Source organism: Chelmon rostratus, chromosome 15 (genome assembly GCF_017976325.1).
Source record: "Chelmon rostratus isolate fCheRos1 chromosome 15, fCheRos1.pri, whole genome shotgun sequence".
Taxonomy (NCBI): Eukaryota; Metazoa; Chordata; class Actinopteri; order Chaetodontiformes; family Chaetodontidae; genus Chelmon; species Chelmon rostratus.
Genome location: NC_055672.1, coordinates 2,012,815 through 2,029,171, shown reverse-complemented (window position 1 = coordinate 2,029,171; position 16,357 = coordinate 2,012,815). Strand labels below are relative to the sequence as shown.

General features: G+C 41.6%; 1 protein-coding gene across 5 annotated transcripts in view; it reads right to left on the bottom strand.

The window, feature by feature from the left end:
- ppp2r5eb (protein phosphatase 2, regulatory subunit B', epsilon) overlaps positions 1 to 16,357 on the bottom strand; it is a 45,254-nt gene extending 28,897 nt beyond the window's left edge. The window contains exons 1-2 of one of the 5 annotated variants that reach the window (XM_041953349.1): positions 15,986 to 16,357; positions 7,509 to 7,672 (exon numbers count right to left, since the gene is read on the bottom strand). In XM_041953349.1, the coding sequence (XP_041809283.1) occupies positions 7,509 to 7,665 (157 nt within the window). In that variant the 5' untranslated portion in view covers positions 7,666 to 7,672; positions 15,986 to 16,357. The other 4 variants (XM_041953347.1, XM_041953345.1, XM_041953346.1 and 1 more) reach the window with 4 other exon arrangements.

Here is a 16,357-nt window from a genome sequence, read left to right as displayed (position 1 = left end):
CCAGGAGAGCTGGGAGGAGGAAAACACTCAAGTCGCAGGTGCAGAAGGAGGACAAGAAACCTGATTTTTATTCATAAATCCTTTTCCTCTCCTCACACGAACGTTGGTGGACTACAAATTCAACCAGGTACTTTCAGTTTAACAGCCAGCCTGAACAGACACAGGCAAGTGTAAAATTATTGGCTGGTGGTAAATGTCCTTTTATTTGTTCTGTGCAGCAGCTCTTATTTAAATATTTTTGTCTACTGTCTTTTGTTTAAAGAGAGGCAAATAGGAGTTCAGACATGTTTTGGGGGGGTAGTGCATTTTCCTACATTTTAATTATATGTATGCTAATAGAGTCCTTTTACTTTCAGAATTGTAAATGAATGAAAGGAGTACTACAGCAAGCTAATATTGTGCCTGCAAGAGACGGCTTGAGAAAGCTGAATGTTCAAAATGGAGCTTTTGTGTGAAATTGTTGGAGTCGCCATTTAATGACGTTCAACTCCAATTCAACCTCAATAAAGACTCTGAAATTAAAAAAACAACAAGTACTTCTACCTGCAAAGCCAGGGTCACATGTCTGACACAAGTATCTGAGCTAGCTCTGCTTCGAGCAACCTAATCTGCAGCACGCTACCTGCTACTTACTGTTGACTGCCTGTTATTACAATGTGATGTTATAGACCACACTGGCTAAATCTGTTATTGAAAAATTACTATTGTTGTCTTTTTATTACAGTGGCTGTAAACTGTAAGCTGTAGACTCGTCGACATCTGAAATTTGAACAAAGCTGCTCCTTCAAAAATGTTTTTTTTTATATCTGCAATAATAGATAACACAACAGAGATGAGTAATTTATATTGAAGGGAGGTGTTCAGAAACTGATAAACTAGGAGTTATGTTTGCACAAGCATTTCTGGAGGGGGTAATGTCATTATTTATTCACTTTGTTTCTTGTAACTATTGGTTTTATTTTGAAAATGTCGGCACTGATTATCTGAATCACAGTGAAAAGGCAGATCTCCATCAACACTAACTATGGGCGAAAGAATAAAGAAACTTTGCAGGTTGATGAACAAGTTTCACCACGCTTTTCTTGGGGAGTGAGGGAATGAATAACGGACGGGATGGACAGATTACTGAACGGAGAAGGAGTTGAGTTTGTTGTAAGTTACGCCGTGAGGAACCATCTTCCTCCCTCCTCTTCCTCCTCCTTTCCTTTCTCTGCCACAGCACATTAAAGGACTCATAATCCTTCCTCCAGGTTTCCTGCCAGCCTCTGCACCTCTCTCTCTCTTCTGTTTGCATCTCCTTGAGCAAACATTTCTGAGGAAACACTGAATGAATCTTAAACTCTGCAGCAACTGTTACATGTATGTAAATGAGATTATGTAATTCCTACTGTATATTTACAATATCACTGCAGACTCTTCTCATACCGTGGCACATGAAGGCTGGATTCATCCAGGCAATGTCATCTCTTTTGTTGCTATGCCAACCCTGGCGGTAACCTGGGAGCATGCTGGCAATTTTTCCTGCCCTGATCTTATGAATGTTTATTACTTTGGAGAAAACTTTTCACCGTTCAAATGTACGAGCACAAAAACCCTTAAAAACCCCCGGGGGTCTACAGGCAGCAGGAGCAGGTAATGCTTCCAATTTCCCCTTTCCATTTTTCAGTTTTTTGGCTTTTTATTTAACCTTTATTGATTCAGGAGCCTCTGGCGGGATGTCCATGTTTTTTGTTTTTCTTCACATTCACAAAGCTGTACAGATGCCCACTTTGAGTCTTGGGTTGGAGGATTAAGGGTCTTGCTCAAGGGCAGTTTGCCAGCAGTTGTTGAGGGCTGTGAGAACAGCCTCATTCTTAAATTATTTTTTCAGATTTTGCTTTTCATCACAGAATTCAAATCAGTAACATCCAGGTCCAACAGTACGTGCGTCAGTCCTGAATCATTTGGGACAGGGTGCTGAGTTCTGCAGTCACGTTTCTTTGCTTCTGTGCACTTTGTGAAAAAGACACGACTGAGAAAATTAGCCTGCTTCACTCCAAACAGGTTCAAGTCTGAGCATGTGCAGAATAGAAATTCTGAAGTGCATTTGTACAGCTGTGTTGTCTAAATGTTGCTTGTTGGGTTAGCCGTTGAATGTGTAGCTCACATACTGTAACGAGCGTTGTTGATGGATCAGACCAAACTGTGTGCTGAAACTGTTTGACCGAACAATTAAACCCGCTTGACCATTTTCCAAAGCATAAACTGAATCCATCTATTAAAGGCCTTTAAGGGGCTTATTTCCATGTTGCCTCATGTGTATACTTTGATTAGTATACTGTGTCTACCCTGTTTAAACAAGCACAAGCTATAACAACAAACCATAGCCAACCTCAAAACCAAAATATGTACCAAACTGTAGAGTTTGTGTACTGTTACCCAGACTGACACACGGTACTAAATTAATTTCAGATGACAGATGGCAGTTTAAGGAAAAAGATTTACTGTGGCAGCTTGTGACAGAATGCACCTCTCAGCCAATCAAGGTCAAATGCTTTACAGTCAATGTGTTGCATGATAAGAAAACAAAACACACACTCCTGCCAAACCTGTGAGGGTTCTAATCATATTAATCTAATTATATACCTGTTGGATATTGTGAAATGGTCATTTGTTTCAGACCAATGGTGTTAGTACATACAGCAAGGACAACTATGTTCATGCAGGTTTTTTCCAATAAACGTCCATACAAAACTTCTGGATTGAGCTGATTGACAGCAGAAGAAGAAGAAAAAGCCCCACTATCCAGGGGGCGTGGCTTTGGCTATGAAGAGAACTCTACCGGGTCTATTGTGAAAATTCCTACTACTTGCGTCATCCGTTTGCCCAGGGATCCCCTTGAGGAAACTGCGCCCTCCTCATCTTCCTCTAAACGTCTAGGAATGAGCTGCGCTGCCAACGACAGGATTTATATAATCCACCGCTTGTCATTTTTGGCTAAAGCCTGACCTGTGACGGCGACTAACCCGCAAAGAGAAGGAGGAGAAAGGGGGGGGGGGGGGGGGGGGGGGGGGGGGGTGATTTGTGCATCTTGATGATGTGCTTCCGCAGTCTGCTAGCAGAGTACAGCTGTCCAGATAAACGCCCACCTCTGCTGCTGCTGTGTACATGTGTACCTAAAGGCAGGAGGTAAATGCAGAGAGATTATGGAAATGAGGGGACAGACACGTCTCAAAGCAGCTGCTTCCATTACAAAGAAAGAAAGAAAAAAAGGGAATAGAAAAAGATGCATCCCAACAAGAAAAGGTCAAATGAAGGACAAGCTGGGGAACAGGCTTGTTTTTGTGAGATGTGGCCTAAAAATGCAAAAAAGAGAAAACATATCCCCACTGCCACAATAAATGATAACATCCTCTACAGGTACTAAAAAATGAATAGAAAGCAAGAAAACAGGAAATCCTTTTTCAAAAACAGAGGAAGTTGTGGTTTTTAAGAGTGTCCTAGAAATAAAAAATACCTGTTGTATCCCCCCTCTTTCTTATATAAAACAAACAATCCTGAAATACCATGCAGCGATTTACACGCAGCAGGACAACAGGAAGTTCAACTTCAAAGGAATAGTAGACTTGTCTAGGGAGTATTTTAAGAAAAAATGGAAAGAAAGAATATCTCATGTGAAAAAATGCAGCATGGCGATAACAAATAAAAATAGAACAAACTGGAGAAACACTGGAAAGAAAATCTTAGAAAAGATAAGAATCTTGAAAAATAGAAATATTTATATATACATACATATATGCCTGACCTCTCTCTCTGAATGCTAGTGTAAATTCCCAAATGGGTCGAGCCTTGGGGCGGCCTCAGAGACTGCCAGCCAGTTCATAAAACATAGCTCTGCTCTGCCCATCTCCCTGGCAGTTATATAATGCAGAGAGATTAGAGGTAGAAGAGCTTGTTAGTAAAAGAGACGACAAAAGACACCCATTGTGTGGCGTATCTGAAGGCCGCGCATGTGTTATGGCTGTCTGAGGTCGGCTCTGTGGGTCCACAATGGCTGATTGCATTCATTAATTCAATTTTAGTGGCTGGTGGTTTAACACAGGACTTTTGGCATTTGTCACAAAGAGTCTTCTGTTTATATGTGGCTTAAAGTTCACAACAGACAAGTGGAAGAGGCAAACTTAATCCCTGTTCTTCCACTTGGTTTATACAGACATATATGGGAGTGGAGGGAGGCTCAGAGGTTAGAGAGGTTGTCTTGTGACCAGATGGAAGGTATCTGATCTAAATCCTGGGAAATAAATGAGACACTCCAGCTCCTTCACAAACTACAGGCTGTGGTTTGCTTTTGTATTTTAGCCACTCAGCATGAACTAAAGGACACAAATGCACCTTCAGTGATTCTTTGCAACCGGTCTGCAATATCTCTTTTGTTACTTTCAACAGAAAGTGCTTCCAGTTTACTTTTGTGAATTCCTGCATTTGCTTCCTTCTCACAATCTGCATGCTGAAGCTGTTTCTGCTCACTTACGACCATCAGACAACTTCTAGCTCTTCATTATCCCACAGTCATCCTGCAATACAGCCTGGGAACTAAGCTGCAGACTCCAACTAAAATGATGATGATATGAACATATAGTTGGAAATAATGGAAAAACCTTCATATCTGCTCTGAGCAGACCCTCCATATGGAGGCCTGGCACCACCCTCAAACAGAACTACACAGCTACGATGCACTAAAGCCAGGATTTCAAAACATGATTGTCTGCACTGAGTATTGGTTCATGCTGTGCAGTATGTCTCTGCAGGAACAGAATACAGTAGAGAAGCAGCAGACAGGGAATAGCACCTAGCACTGAAATCTGTTATCTGTGACGTGTCCGACTACGTTTCTAATTCCGTTCAGCCCGACTCCGTTGTAAGTAAGCCGCCTCCTGAAACGACTGCGAGGGGTAAAACAGGAGCTCCAGCGGAGCTGCTCGGTGGTCAGGAGCAGCAGACTGTGACTGTGCCGGGGAGGTGAGAAATGTGTGGAGCTGTGTGAATGTGAAGCGAACGTGTGAAACTGAAGCAGGGAGGTGTTGAAAAAGACCGACCATGTGCCGGCTCAGTCACCGAGCCACAGATAAGTACAGTACGACCATAAAAGACAAGCTTAAAGAGGCTATGACGAAAATTGAAAGTACATTCTGACTGTCTTACACATACTTGTTGCTGGCAAACTCACAGTACAATTATACAAATAAAACTGTAACCTACATCAGAAATACTACTGTAGTAAGTGCTACTCTTTTATTTACTTTCTAGGAGGGATGTCCTGATAGAATATATTGTTCAACAAATTGCTCGCTGTGATGTGAATTAGAGATGATCAACTGTTTCCCATGAAAATCCCAACAAAAACCACAAGATTTGAAGGTTGACAGTTGAAAGCGCACTGGGCTGTCACTTCAAATGAAGATATAAGAACCAGTAAGAAAGCACTTGAGTCGCAGGTAACAGGTTAAGCCTGGTTCCAGACCTCTGAATCACCATTCACGTCTATTCGTACATCAATTAAAAAAGACAAGGAAATGGCAAGTCAGTCCGAGCATCAGACACTAACAGGTGACTTCAGATTTGTTGTCATGGCAATGCTACAGTTTGGCGCTTGCAATGTTAGGCAGCAAACAGCATTACCTTCATTTATAATTTGTCCTTTTACAGTGGCAAGAGTCTAAAATAAACAATCTAAAAAAGTGGCAGCCCATCCAACTAAAATAAAACACTGGCAATTGTTGGGAATGCAGAGCAACAGAAGACAAGAATCTGATACTGTGACAGGAAAATTCAGAGTCAGAAAGTCAAAATGATTGATAGATTAAAAGCAGATCTTTGTTTTTTCTGTTTAGAGAAACTGTGACATGAAATACTGGTGAGTCTTTTTTTACTGCTTCTTCTTTCAAAAACACCGTACTGAGAAGTCAAATTATATCAATTTACAGGTTGCACAAAGTGCAATAAGGCTATTTTACCTCACCCACACTTTAACACATAAACACAAGGAGGGCTCAGGATTCCCTCCCTGTCCTGAATGTAAGCCCCACCCTCTATGAAGGGGCAGGGCGGAGGTTCAGCCCGCGAAGAAACGAGGAAGTGGTTTCTATCAAACTCTGACAGGTGGAGGATCTGTCTGGTTTCTGTGTGGCAACATTCCTGCTGTCACCACCAAACCACAACGCTGCTGTAGTCTCACAAGTGAAACGTGAGGTGGTGTTTCATTGTGTATTACTACACCCAACTGCATACCATACATCGCCTAACTTACTATGATCTGCCGCGTAATATGTGAACACACAACACTGATTAATAAAACACTGGCATTCCTTAACTCACGAGTCAGAGACAACATGGCATCATATCAGGAGGTCGTTGCCATGTCCAGTCCCTCATACAGGAGTATCACAACAACATGCATCATAAAATATGTGGGTGAAAATCTACAACTAGGTCAGCGGTCCTCGAAGTAGGGGTCCAGACTCCCAAAAGGGTTGCAAGATGATCCAAGGGGCCACATGATGATTAACAGGATAAGAGAATTAAATAACACACTGTGATCACTCACAGCTGCACCGACCTCAACAGGTGACATATGAACATAGCGCGTTTATTGTATATGAACCAATTTTTTCTGTCAGTGACACAGACAGACAGCAGCACTGACCTGCCCTGTGTGATCACCATGATGATATACCTGTCTAGGCACGTAGCAGGCACGTAGCGCACGCACACACAGACACACACACACAAAAACAACAACAGCAGTCAGACAGACAGAGCTCGAACGAGCAAAGCAGGAAAATAAAGTGACTCAAGTTTAGCAGCTCCAGTTGACGCTACACCAGTTTCACAATAGGTTAACATTTCATGAAGACATCTCAGAGCAGAGAAGAGCTCAGGAGACAGACCACCTGCTCAGTGAGTGGCTTACATGTTAAAAGATAAGCTGGGGTAAAGGTGATGTTAATGTTAAAATGCTGCAAGCATGCTGGTCACCATCTTAAAACCTGAGACCACCAGGGTGCCCCTAAAGATCCACCTGAAATGAGTTTATTCACCCGTTTTCTGTCATTCCAGGTGATTATATAATTGTGATTTTGACAGAACTCAGTTAACAAGTGCTTAAAGTTGCAACTTGGGTTGCGTTCAAGTTGATTAAAACAGATTACGTGTTAGTTCTAATTAGTTTTAACCAGAATTTCTAAAAAAGTGACAACTCTGACAGCGCACACCTGATTTAAAGAGCCCTAAATGGAGAAGTCACAAGTTCAAACTGAATCTGATGATGCAAGACTTTCATAGAAGAGCTTCATCTGTCAAAACCCTTCTTAATGTATCTGTGATGTGTTCAGAATAAACTGAATATAAATACCTTTGCAGAAAAACAGCTACAAGTCGATTTAATGTAAGGGCTTGGCTGGGTTATCACCCCCACATGATAAACCCCAACATTCACACACACACACACACACACCCTCCTCCCCTCTTACCCTTGAGCAGTGGCAAGGGCGTGAGCTCTATGGGTTTGCCCTGAGAGCGGAACTGGGACGAGCTCTGCGACCGCTTCTGCTTGGCCTTCCTGACAGACTTCCGTGAAAATCCGTCCACTTTGTCCACAGATGGAGATGTGGTGGCTGCCGAGGACATAGCCCTGCTGGGAGAAACACACAGGGGAGCCAGCGGTTAACACAATCACATTCGCTGTGCGTTCAGAGAGCTCGGTTCACTGAGGGCTGAATGATTAACCACAGAATATTAACCGTTTCACAGAACTGAAACTGGCCTTCAACTGATGTGGATGTTTGAAGGCAAATATCAATTCTCTGACATGTCTAACTGGAGATGGAGATATATATCAGGTGGTACTCATGTATAAGATTTCTCTTTATGCCTTAAACTTGATTCATATTAAAAGTTACTGCATTATTAAAATGCCTTGAGGTTTCCTCACTTGAGGTTGAAGAAGTTTTATAGCCCTCTCAATGTATGGAGGCCTATAGTGTTCAATACTGAATAAATAAATAAACCAATAAATTGTGATTAAATAATAATAATGTTTTAATAATTTATAAATTATTAAAACATTGTTCACAATAAATGATTCCATTCAGTCTTCATAAAAAGAGTTTTATCTGGCCATTATCATGCAGCTCAACATGCACTGTCTTCTTTTTTTTTTTTTTTTTGCTGTCAGTCCACTTTCCTCCAGCATCTCACAACAAACCTGTGCAGCCACACAGACGGCCTCATTTTCCCAGCTTGGGAGAATATTTAGGCCTCTGCTGAGGGCTGGTTACAGTATACAAACACACCGCCTTCCTACCTGCCAATGGACCATCACACTTAAAACACATACACACACCAAAAACACCAGCGTCTACCCACAACAATGAAGCTGGTTCTGTGGCTGCGAGGCGCCGCCGCAGTAGGCGGAAGCTGAGGAAACGTCCACTGGTGTGTGCTCACTGCTGATTACGTCTAAAAAACTTCTAACAAACTGGCTGCTCAGGCGCGACAACAAAAACAAGCCGGAACAGAAGTCACACTTTTCACAGCAAACTACTGAACTGCTGTACTGAACCACTCCCGGGAGGAGAAATAAAAGTGAAGATTTCTTTTCAGGTTTCTAAAGATACTCATCTGAGACCAAGTCTGAGGCTGTGACGCTCATTACACTCTACAAACAAAAAACAAAGTTCTTTATTAGAAAACTTTAGAAGCTGACCACACAGTTTGGCCTGAGGCATGCTAACAGCTTTGTTAACAGTTGCTAACATGTTGATGTGAGAATTAACACTTTACCATGCTAATGGTGCACTTTCAGGCTCATGTTGGTTTAATATCAATGGCTCATATTGTTGTGCCCTACTGGATGACTATTTGGGCGTTTCCCGAAAGCATTACATCTGCAAACTAATCTCGTTTTTGATCATCAGTGTACTGTCTATGTACATATTGTATATGGAGCCATTTTAATGCTTGTTCATCGATCTGTACAGACATATTGAAAGGTTAGACCAGCTGTAAGGGGAGTTTTAATTGATATAGTTTTAAACATGGTAATGCTAGCATGTCAATATGCATACATATATTAGTGTATCTTCAGGATTGTATTGCAAATGTTTTTTTTTTGTGTTTGTCACTTGTGCCAGCTGTTTGATGAAAACTTTGTAGGATAGGATGTAGGATAGGAATCACACCCTTTCCAGTCCAATAAAGTTTTGGAAACTTTAACCCAGTTTTCCTTTGCTGAAGGTACCTCATCATGAACAGAAGTGTAACATATGTGTAACATTAGACCTGCAGATGGCACAAGATGAAAAGTCAGAGATCACCAATGTCATTGGGATTTATCTGCTGGGGACCATGAACATCAGTGCCAGATTTCATGGAAATCCACCCTAGATGTCTAAACTTCCACAAAAGCAACAATAACTGAGGACACTGATGTCAGGAGAGAACAAAGGTCCTGATCCAGTCCAGACTAACGAGGCAGGATGACATGAAGGCCTTGAGAAGAAATGAATTACAACACCAGAGAAAAAAACGTTACATAAAAGGACGTGACTGAGATGCTGCAGGCCGTAGTGTGTGCTAGCTGCATCTCAAATGCTCGGTCAAAGTCACACAGGCGGTCGTACGGTATGTCCATCAGGCCTCGCGCAGAATAATGGACAGACACCAGGGCACACACACTCTTGCTGCCTGAGGATATGGATGCCACTAGCTGACAGTGAAAGCCTTTCACAGGCCACGTGAGGCTGCACAGCTGATCGTCCGTCATCACAGACTGCAGTTTTAAAAGTAATTATTGCAGAGTAGACTGTATGTGGTTAGACAGCGCCAGGGTGTTGATGCAATACGAGTGTAAGAGGAGGGAGATACTAATCAAGATTGACATCTGTGATTAATAAGTAGAGTTCCTAAGCAATTGAAAATGTCTTTTTCTGGTTTTCATGGTATATCATACACATTTAAATCAGCTTGCCTTTATTAACCGAGCTTTTAAAAAACATTTAACGATGATCAAATTCAGAATAAGACAATTCCCTTGCTCTATTCTTTCCCAGAGCCATATCTGGACCCTACTCAGGTTTCCCCCAGGAAATTGGTTAGCAGAAGTGGTAAGCGCCCTACTTTCCTAACTTATGACAAGTTTTCTTTTTTTCCCCCAGACATTGCAACGTGCTGCTGATTAATTACTAGGACACAAACATGTGACGCGATCCAGACGCATTTCTTCTGGTTATGAATGTAGCTACAAGAAGACAGTTTAAACAGTCGGCTCTCCTGTGTGCTGTAGCACCAGTCTTTAACACAAAGCTAAGTAAGCCTAATATCACACTGACACCGAACGACGGAGACGCAAGCAGAGACGTTCTTTAATTCAGGCAAGGCAGGACGAGCTGCTATATCACACCACAGGAACCGTGGCTATTCAATCACAACATGTCTAGTGATGAAACAACTAGTTTCTTATTGATTAGTCGACTGACAAAAAATTAATTGGCCACAATTCTGGTGATCAATGAGTCGTTTGAGTAAATTATCAATCAAAATTCAGCTACAAATTCAGTTTCTGAAAGCTGAGGATTTGCTACTTAATTCTGTTTGTAAATTAAATATCTTCATAAAGTGGACTCTTTGGTTGTCACCACTGGGCTCCAGGAACTTGTGTTGAGTATTCTTCACTATTTTCTGATATACTCAATGGCTGATTAATTGAATAGTGGAAAAACTAATTGACAGATTGATCGATCGATTTAGCCCTACATACATCTGAAAAACAGAATCGAAGTCATAACAGATCTACTTTAACTTCGTCTCAAGTGATATTTTTTTGATTTACAACTACACACTACAGACACAGATTCACACACGATCAAACTAATTACATGTGAGGATGATGAGTCATCTGTCAACACTGTGCATTGTCCTCTCGTTCATAACCACACAGCTGTAAATGATCATACTGTATGAATGCCATCTTTTGGGCATCAGCATTGTCACCAGGGTGAGAAAATACTTTTAACTGAACACCGGTCTGTCTTATCAGTGGCTGCAGGGTTTAACTCCTCCACCAGCCAGTCTGGCAGGTAACTCACCATTACTCTGAAAGTCCTGCTGTGTTCTACAGTCAGTGTTGTGTGGGGAAAAATAAAGCTGCAGCTTAATACAAAGCTAATGGAGAGTTCAGTACATGAACAAAAATGTTGTTGCCTTATGTAGTTGACAGATTTCCCTTTCAAACTTTGGCAGAGGACTATTCAAATGTCATACAAAGTGAGCCCCAACAGCATCTCAGCCTGATTGCAAACCTCAGTGAGAACAACTGCAAATTGCGACCTCAACACCTGTTCTCTTTGTGCACCTGAGCCTCACAGAGACAGGACAAAGCAGGCCAGAGCCTCTGAAGATCACCCCCACTCTGAGATTATCTCCGGCTAATGGCTTATCATGCAACAGCTCTGACGTACACACTCTTTGACACCTTTGTGACTATCAGCTTTTATTCCTGTAAAATCCACAATTCAAGGAGCTACAGCGATGGTGAGAAGAAATTTCACTCACTGGCTTTTTTTGGGCATTTTTCCTCATTCAAACTAAGTGTCTAAGAAGAGGGGGAATGACATATAGCTCAAACAATGAGTTGGTTAATTGATTAAATGATGCACAAGAAATTGTGCAACTATTTTAATAATCAAATCGTTTGTCATTTTTTGAGCAAAAACATCCTCTGTTCTCTTGCTGCAGCTTCTCCAATGTGGAAATTTACCGCTTTTGTCTGTTTTGTATCACTGTAAATTGAACATCTCTGGGTTTTGGATATTGGTCAGACATTCGTGGACGATTTAACAGGAGAATGACCAGCACATTGAACAATAGTGAAAGTAGTGAGTTTTAACTAAGCCTAACAGCATCAGGCAAAGGGACGGTTGATGAAAACAAGTCTTTCAGGTGCATTTACATTTGTTTGAATATTGATTAATGTACAATCCCTTTTCAAATAAATAATTGTTTTTTTTTTTGTTTTTTTTTTACTACCCTCACATACACGCCGCATCCTAATACAACTTTTAATCTCTGCAAGGATGACTAAATACAGCGAGTCAGCTCCATTCAGCTCTGATCAAACAGATTCTGCCTGCTGCCTTTTGGGATGCATCTGTGAAGTTGTACATCTCAATGAGCAGTGAAGAAAAAATGTAGCATCGGTGAGCGACTCTCAGTTTCTGCCTGCTACATCACCAATGGCAACAATGAATATTCAAAGAGCCGTCAACGCTTTTATGCTTATGCCACCTGGTGAATGCCACCAGTAGAAAAAACTACAACCATTCTCCTTCAGAAAAATCTTTAAAATATACAAACAGACTTACTCTCACTCCACTTACCTTTGCAAAGGGGCACTGGAATCCCCATGCACAACCATCAGTGCCTCACTGTCTATCTCTCTGTCAGCCGGCTAATGGCGAAAACACTCCAGCGCCACAACACACGAGGGAGAGCAAGACTACGGCGGCTGGTCAGGCGTATGGCACCCAAGCACCAAAGCCATTCCCCTCCCCTGTCTCTTACATAAGAGACCAGATGACATCCAAACAGGCTCAGGGAGGGTGGGATTAAAGAACGAGGAGGAAGGAGAGAGGAGGGGGCACAGTGAACAACAGGGAGAGCAACAGAAAGGGAGGAAGAGGAGGGAGGGAGGAAAAGGAGGGAGGGAGGGAGCTGCTGTTCGACAGGAAGTCAACAAATAGGCAACGGCAAGGCAGAGAGAAAGGAGCTGAATCCAAGGAACAAAACGCACACACAGACATGTACAGGAACACATACACGGGAGATAAAAAGGAGGCTGGCAGCGGGAAAGCTCAAGGATCTCGCCTGTGCTCCAACGTTAAAATTCAAACCCCACAGAGCTGCAAAAATCAAACATCACAGGATTTTTGATTTCACTTCGGTTATGAATATCAGTTCTGCAACACTTCAACTGAACTCGTGTGATTACAGGGAAACAAACTTAATGTGAATATGATGAACAGCAGGTAGAGACACTGACTCCTGATTTCACTCAACTAGAGCAGTAAAATCGGAAAAGTCCAAGAAGAACATACCGCCTTATATTATTATGAATATTATTAACTTCTGCAAAATCCTAAGATATGAAGGGTATTTGCAGAGCTACAGCGCATCACTTCCAATGAAAATACAATTCAAGTTGCCAAAGTCCTCTGTGACATTATCAAATGTCATGTCTTGTCCACCCAACAGCCCCAACCTCAAAGATTTTCACTTTGTTATCATAAAGGACTAAAAGAAATAAAAATATTCATATTTGACCTGCTTGAACCATTAGATTTTTGCCATTTTTTGTTTGAAAAATTACTTAAACTCTTAATAGGTTGTCAAAATTGCTGTCCATTAAATTCTGTCAATTTATGAATAAACTAATCAGCTCTGGATATTACTATTGTTTTAATTATGAACTGCACACATACTTAAATCAATATTCAACATTTGTGTTCACATCCTGTTGTTGGTATCTACAGAGGGGAGCCACAAAGCATCATTCATGATGACTAAACCCAAGAAACTACATGAAATATCCTCAAACGGGGGCAGCAAATATCGATCAATTTATCTGCCAACAATTTTCTGGATTAAATGATGAATTTTTCGGTCATAATACGTCAGTAAACAGTGACAAATACCCATCGCAGTTTTCTAAAGCCCAAGGTGATGTCTATTAGACAGTCAGCAAACATTCACATTTGACAAGCTAGAACCAGAGAGTTTATGGCATTTTGCTTAGAAAAAATTTAGATAATAATCTGATTACCAAAATTGTGGCGAAATAATTTTTTGTCAACCGACTTTTCTTGTCGGCGGTGTAAACTTTGCACACACTCAACAGATTAATATGCAATGTCTGTGTTCTCATCCTGATGTTTGCATTTAAAAAAGAGGGAGCTACTAAACATCATTCATGAAGAACACATGAAGCTAAAAGAAACGTCCTTGTGGCAATGTATGAAGTTCAAGCCAAACCACCTTTCACTTTGCAGCCATTACCGACTCCCGGAACCAGAACCAAGCCCACCATGCCCATCATAGAAACAAATTATTAATTATTAATAAAGAGGCCAGATTATTTTACATATCAGTTTCTTAGATTTACTGATAATGGATAAGTGGTCCCAGCACTAATTACATCAGTATGAATGCCAGGTCTACTATTTAAAATCCTTCTATTACTCACGTCTTCGGAAAGTCTCCTGTAGCTACTATTAACTGAATGCTGCAATCTGACAGCACGTCTAATTGGTGTGATACATTCATGTTATAATTACACTGTTCACACATTCAAGAACAAATGAACAAAGAAAGCAACTTTGTAACAAACGCACACAGACACGCACACACATGCATACAGAGCTGATAAGAGGGAGGCAGTTACTACACCGCAGTTATCAAAAACTCTGGAGACTTTGGATGTTAAGATATATCTCAGCTCTGGACCAGGCCTCAATACGGTGGATGAGTCTGTGGGACTGTACCAACACGAGGGGTAGACCTACACAAAAACTCACACACACACTGGCATTACAAATGCCATAAAATGTAAAGCATAAAACCAAACCTGGCCTCTGGCATGCTGCTGCCATTCACACAACTGACAGGGCAGAGGTAAAAGTTTGAGCAAGAAGCTTGTTTTTCTCTCTATACAACACAGTCAGTCCAGCACACTCCATCAGCCATTATGTTTATCTTTCTGTAGGTCACTGATCGCTATCTTGCTACCTGTCATCATCCATGTCACTACAGTGTCATTAGCGGTGATGATCTCCTTCTCTCTCTGACCGTGTATAAACACTACACAAGATGTTGAAACAATGTTGGCCTATACAAGAAAACATGACTGACGGTGGTATATTTACAGCTGGGACTTTATCAAACACAGTAAGTTAGTGCAAAGCCAGTCAAAGTTCATATAGGATTATCACACATTTGACAGTTGGCTTCACTTGACAAGAAAGCTAAACTTGTCTCAGAACAGATTCACGGGGCTTTTTCAATCCATGAGGATTAAAACATCAACATTTACTTTTAAGTAAACCTGCCCATAACCGAAAGCTTTCCTGACATCAGCACTGTCTGGAAACATCAGCCACTAAAGCCACCACCTAAGACAAGTAACATAATAAAGATTACATCGATTTACAACGTAATTTGATGTTACATGTTTACTGTTATCAGTTAAGGAAGCAAAGTAGGCCAGCAACTGCATGGGCTCACAAAACAAGCCGTTTAGGAGAGCTGGCGTTAGCTTGGCCATGTTGGGCCTGGCAGCAGCAAGCAGCATAATATTCAAAACTTGACAGCGCGATAACCTCACTAACGCTAGCTAGCTAGCAACGATAGCTTCCCGATTAACCGTTACAAAGCATGTAAATTTGACGTTTATACTGTTAGCTAGTTGTCTCCTCAATGGACACAAAACACTTAAAAATTCTTAACATGAAGACAATCTAACCTTTAACCAAAGCTGTCAATCTTTATTTCAGAAAATGGCATTTTAGTTAGTTAGCTAGCTAACGTTAGTGCTACGGCTATCGCGGGTTAGCTCGAATTGAACATGTTGCCTTAGCTCGTTAGCCGCCACCAGCTAGCTTTCAGTGCATCTTGCAAATGAAACACAAGAAGCTGGCATGAAAACATTGAATAGATCAAATCTAAATTTACATGTGTGCTAATAAAATAACGTTACCTGGGCGGGCTTGGGCGATCACCCATCATCCCAGATGTAAATACAGGGGCAGTGCTAATGCTGCTACCGTTAGCTAGCGTTCAAAGACTGACAGACCGACTGGGTTGGGAAACACACAGCGTCCCGAGTCCCGACCTGAGCCCGACAAGCTGCAGCCGACCGAGTGGCTGTTAGCCCTCCAACTGTAGTAGGCTACTTTACCTTGATCCTTTGCGGTTCGCAACGGAGACGGCGGCGAGGAGTTATCCTATGTTTGGAAATCTATCGGGCTATCTGTTAGGCTACCTCCAGCTCGGTGCGAACAGCCTTTCCCAAGCAGCGGCGGAACAGCAGGAAAATTTGGCCTGAAACAGCCAAACCCACGAGTATCTTTTTCCTTCCAACGGAATAATCCTCAAACTCCCATTAATAACAAAATGCGGCTATATAAAACGATTAGGTTAACGCAATTACATTCCCGTTACTGATTCAATTGCTTGTCTTCCCCAAACCCCTGGATTTTGGTATTTTCCTTAGCTCGTTTATGATTCAGGGATGTTTCTTTTCACCCTATTGTCAACACTGCTGGGTTGA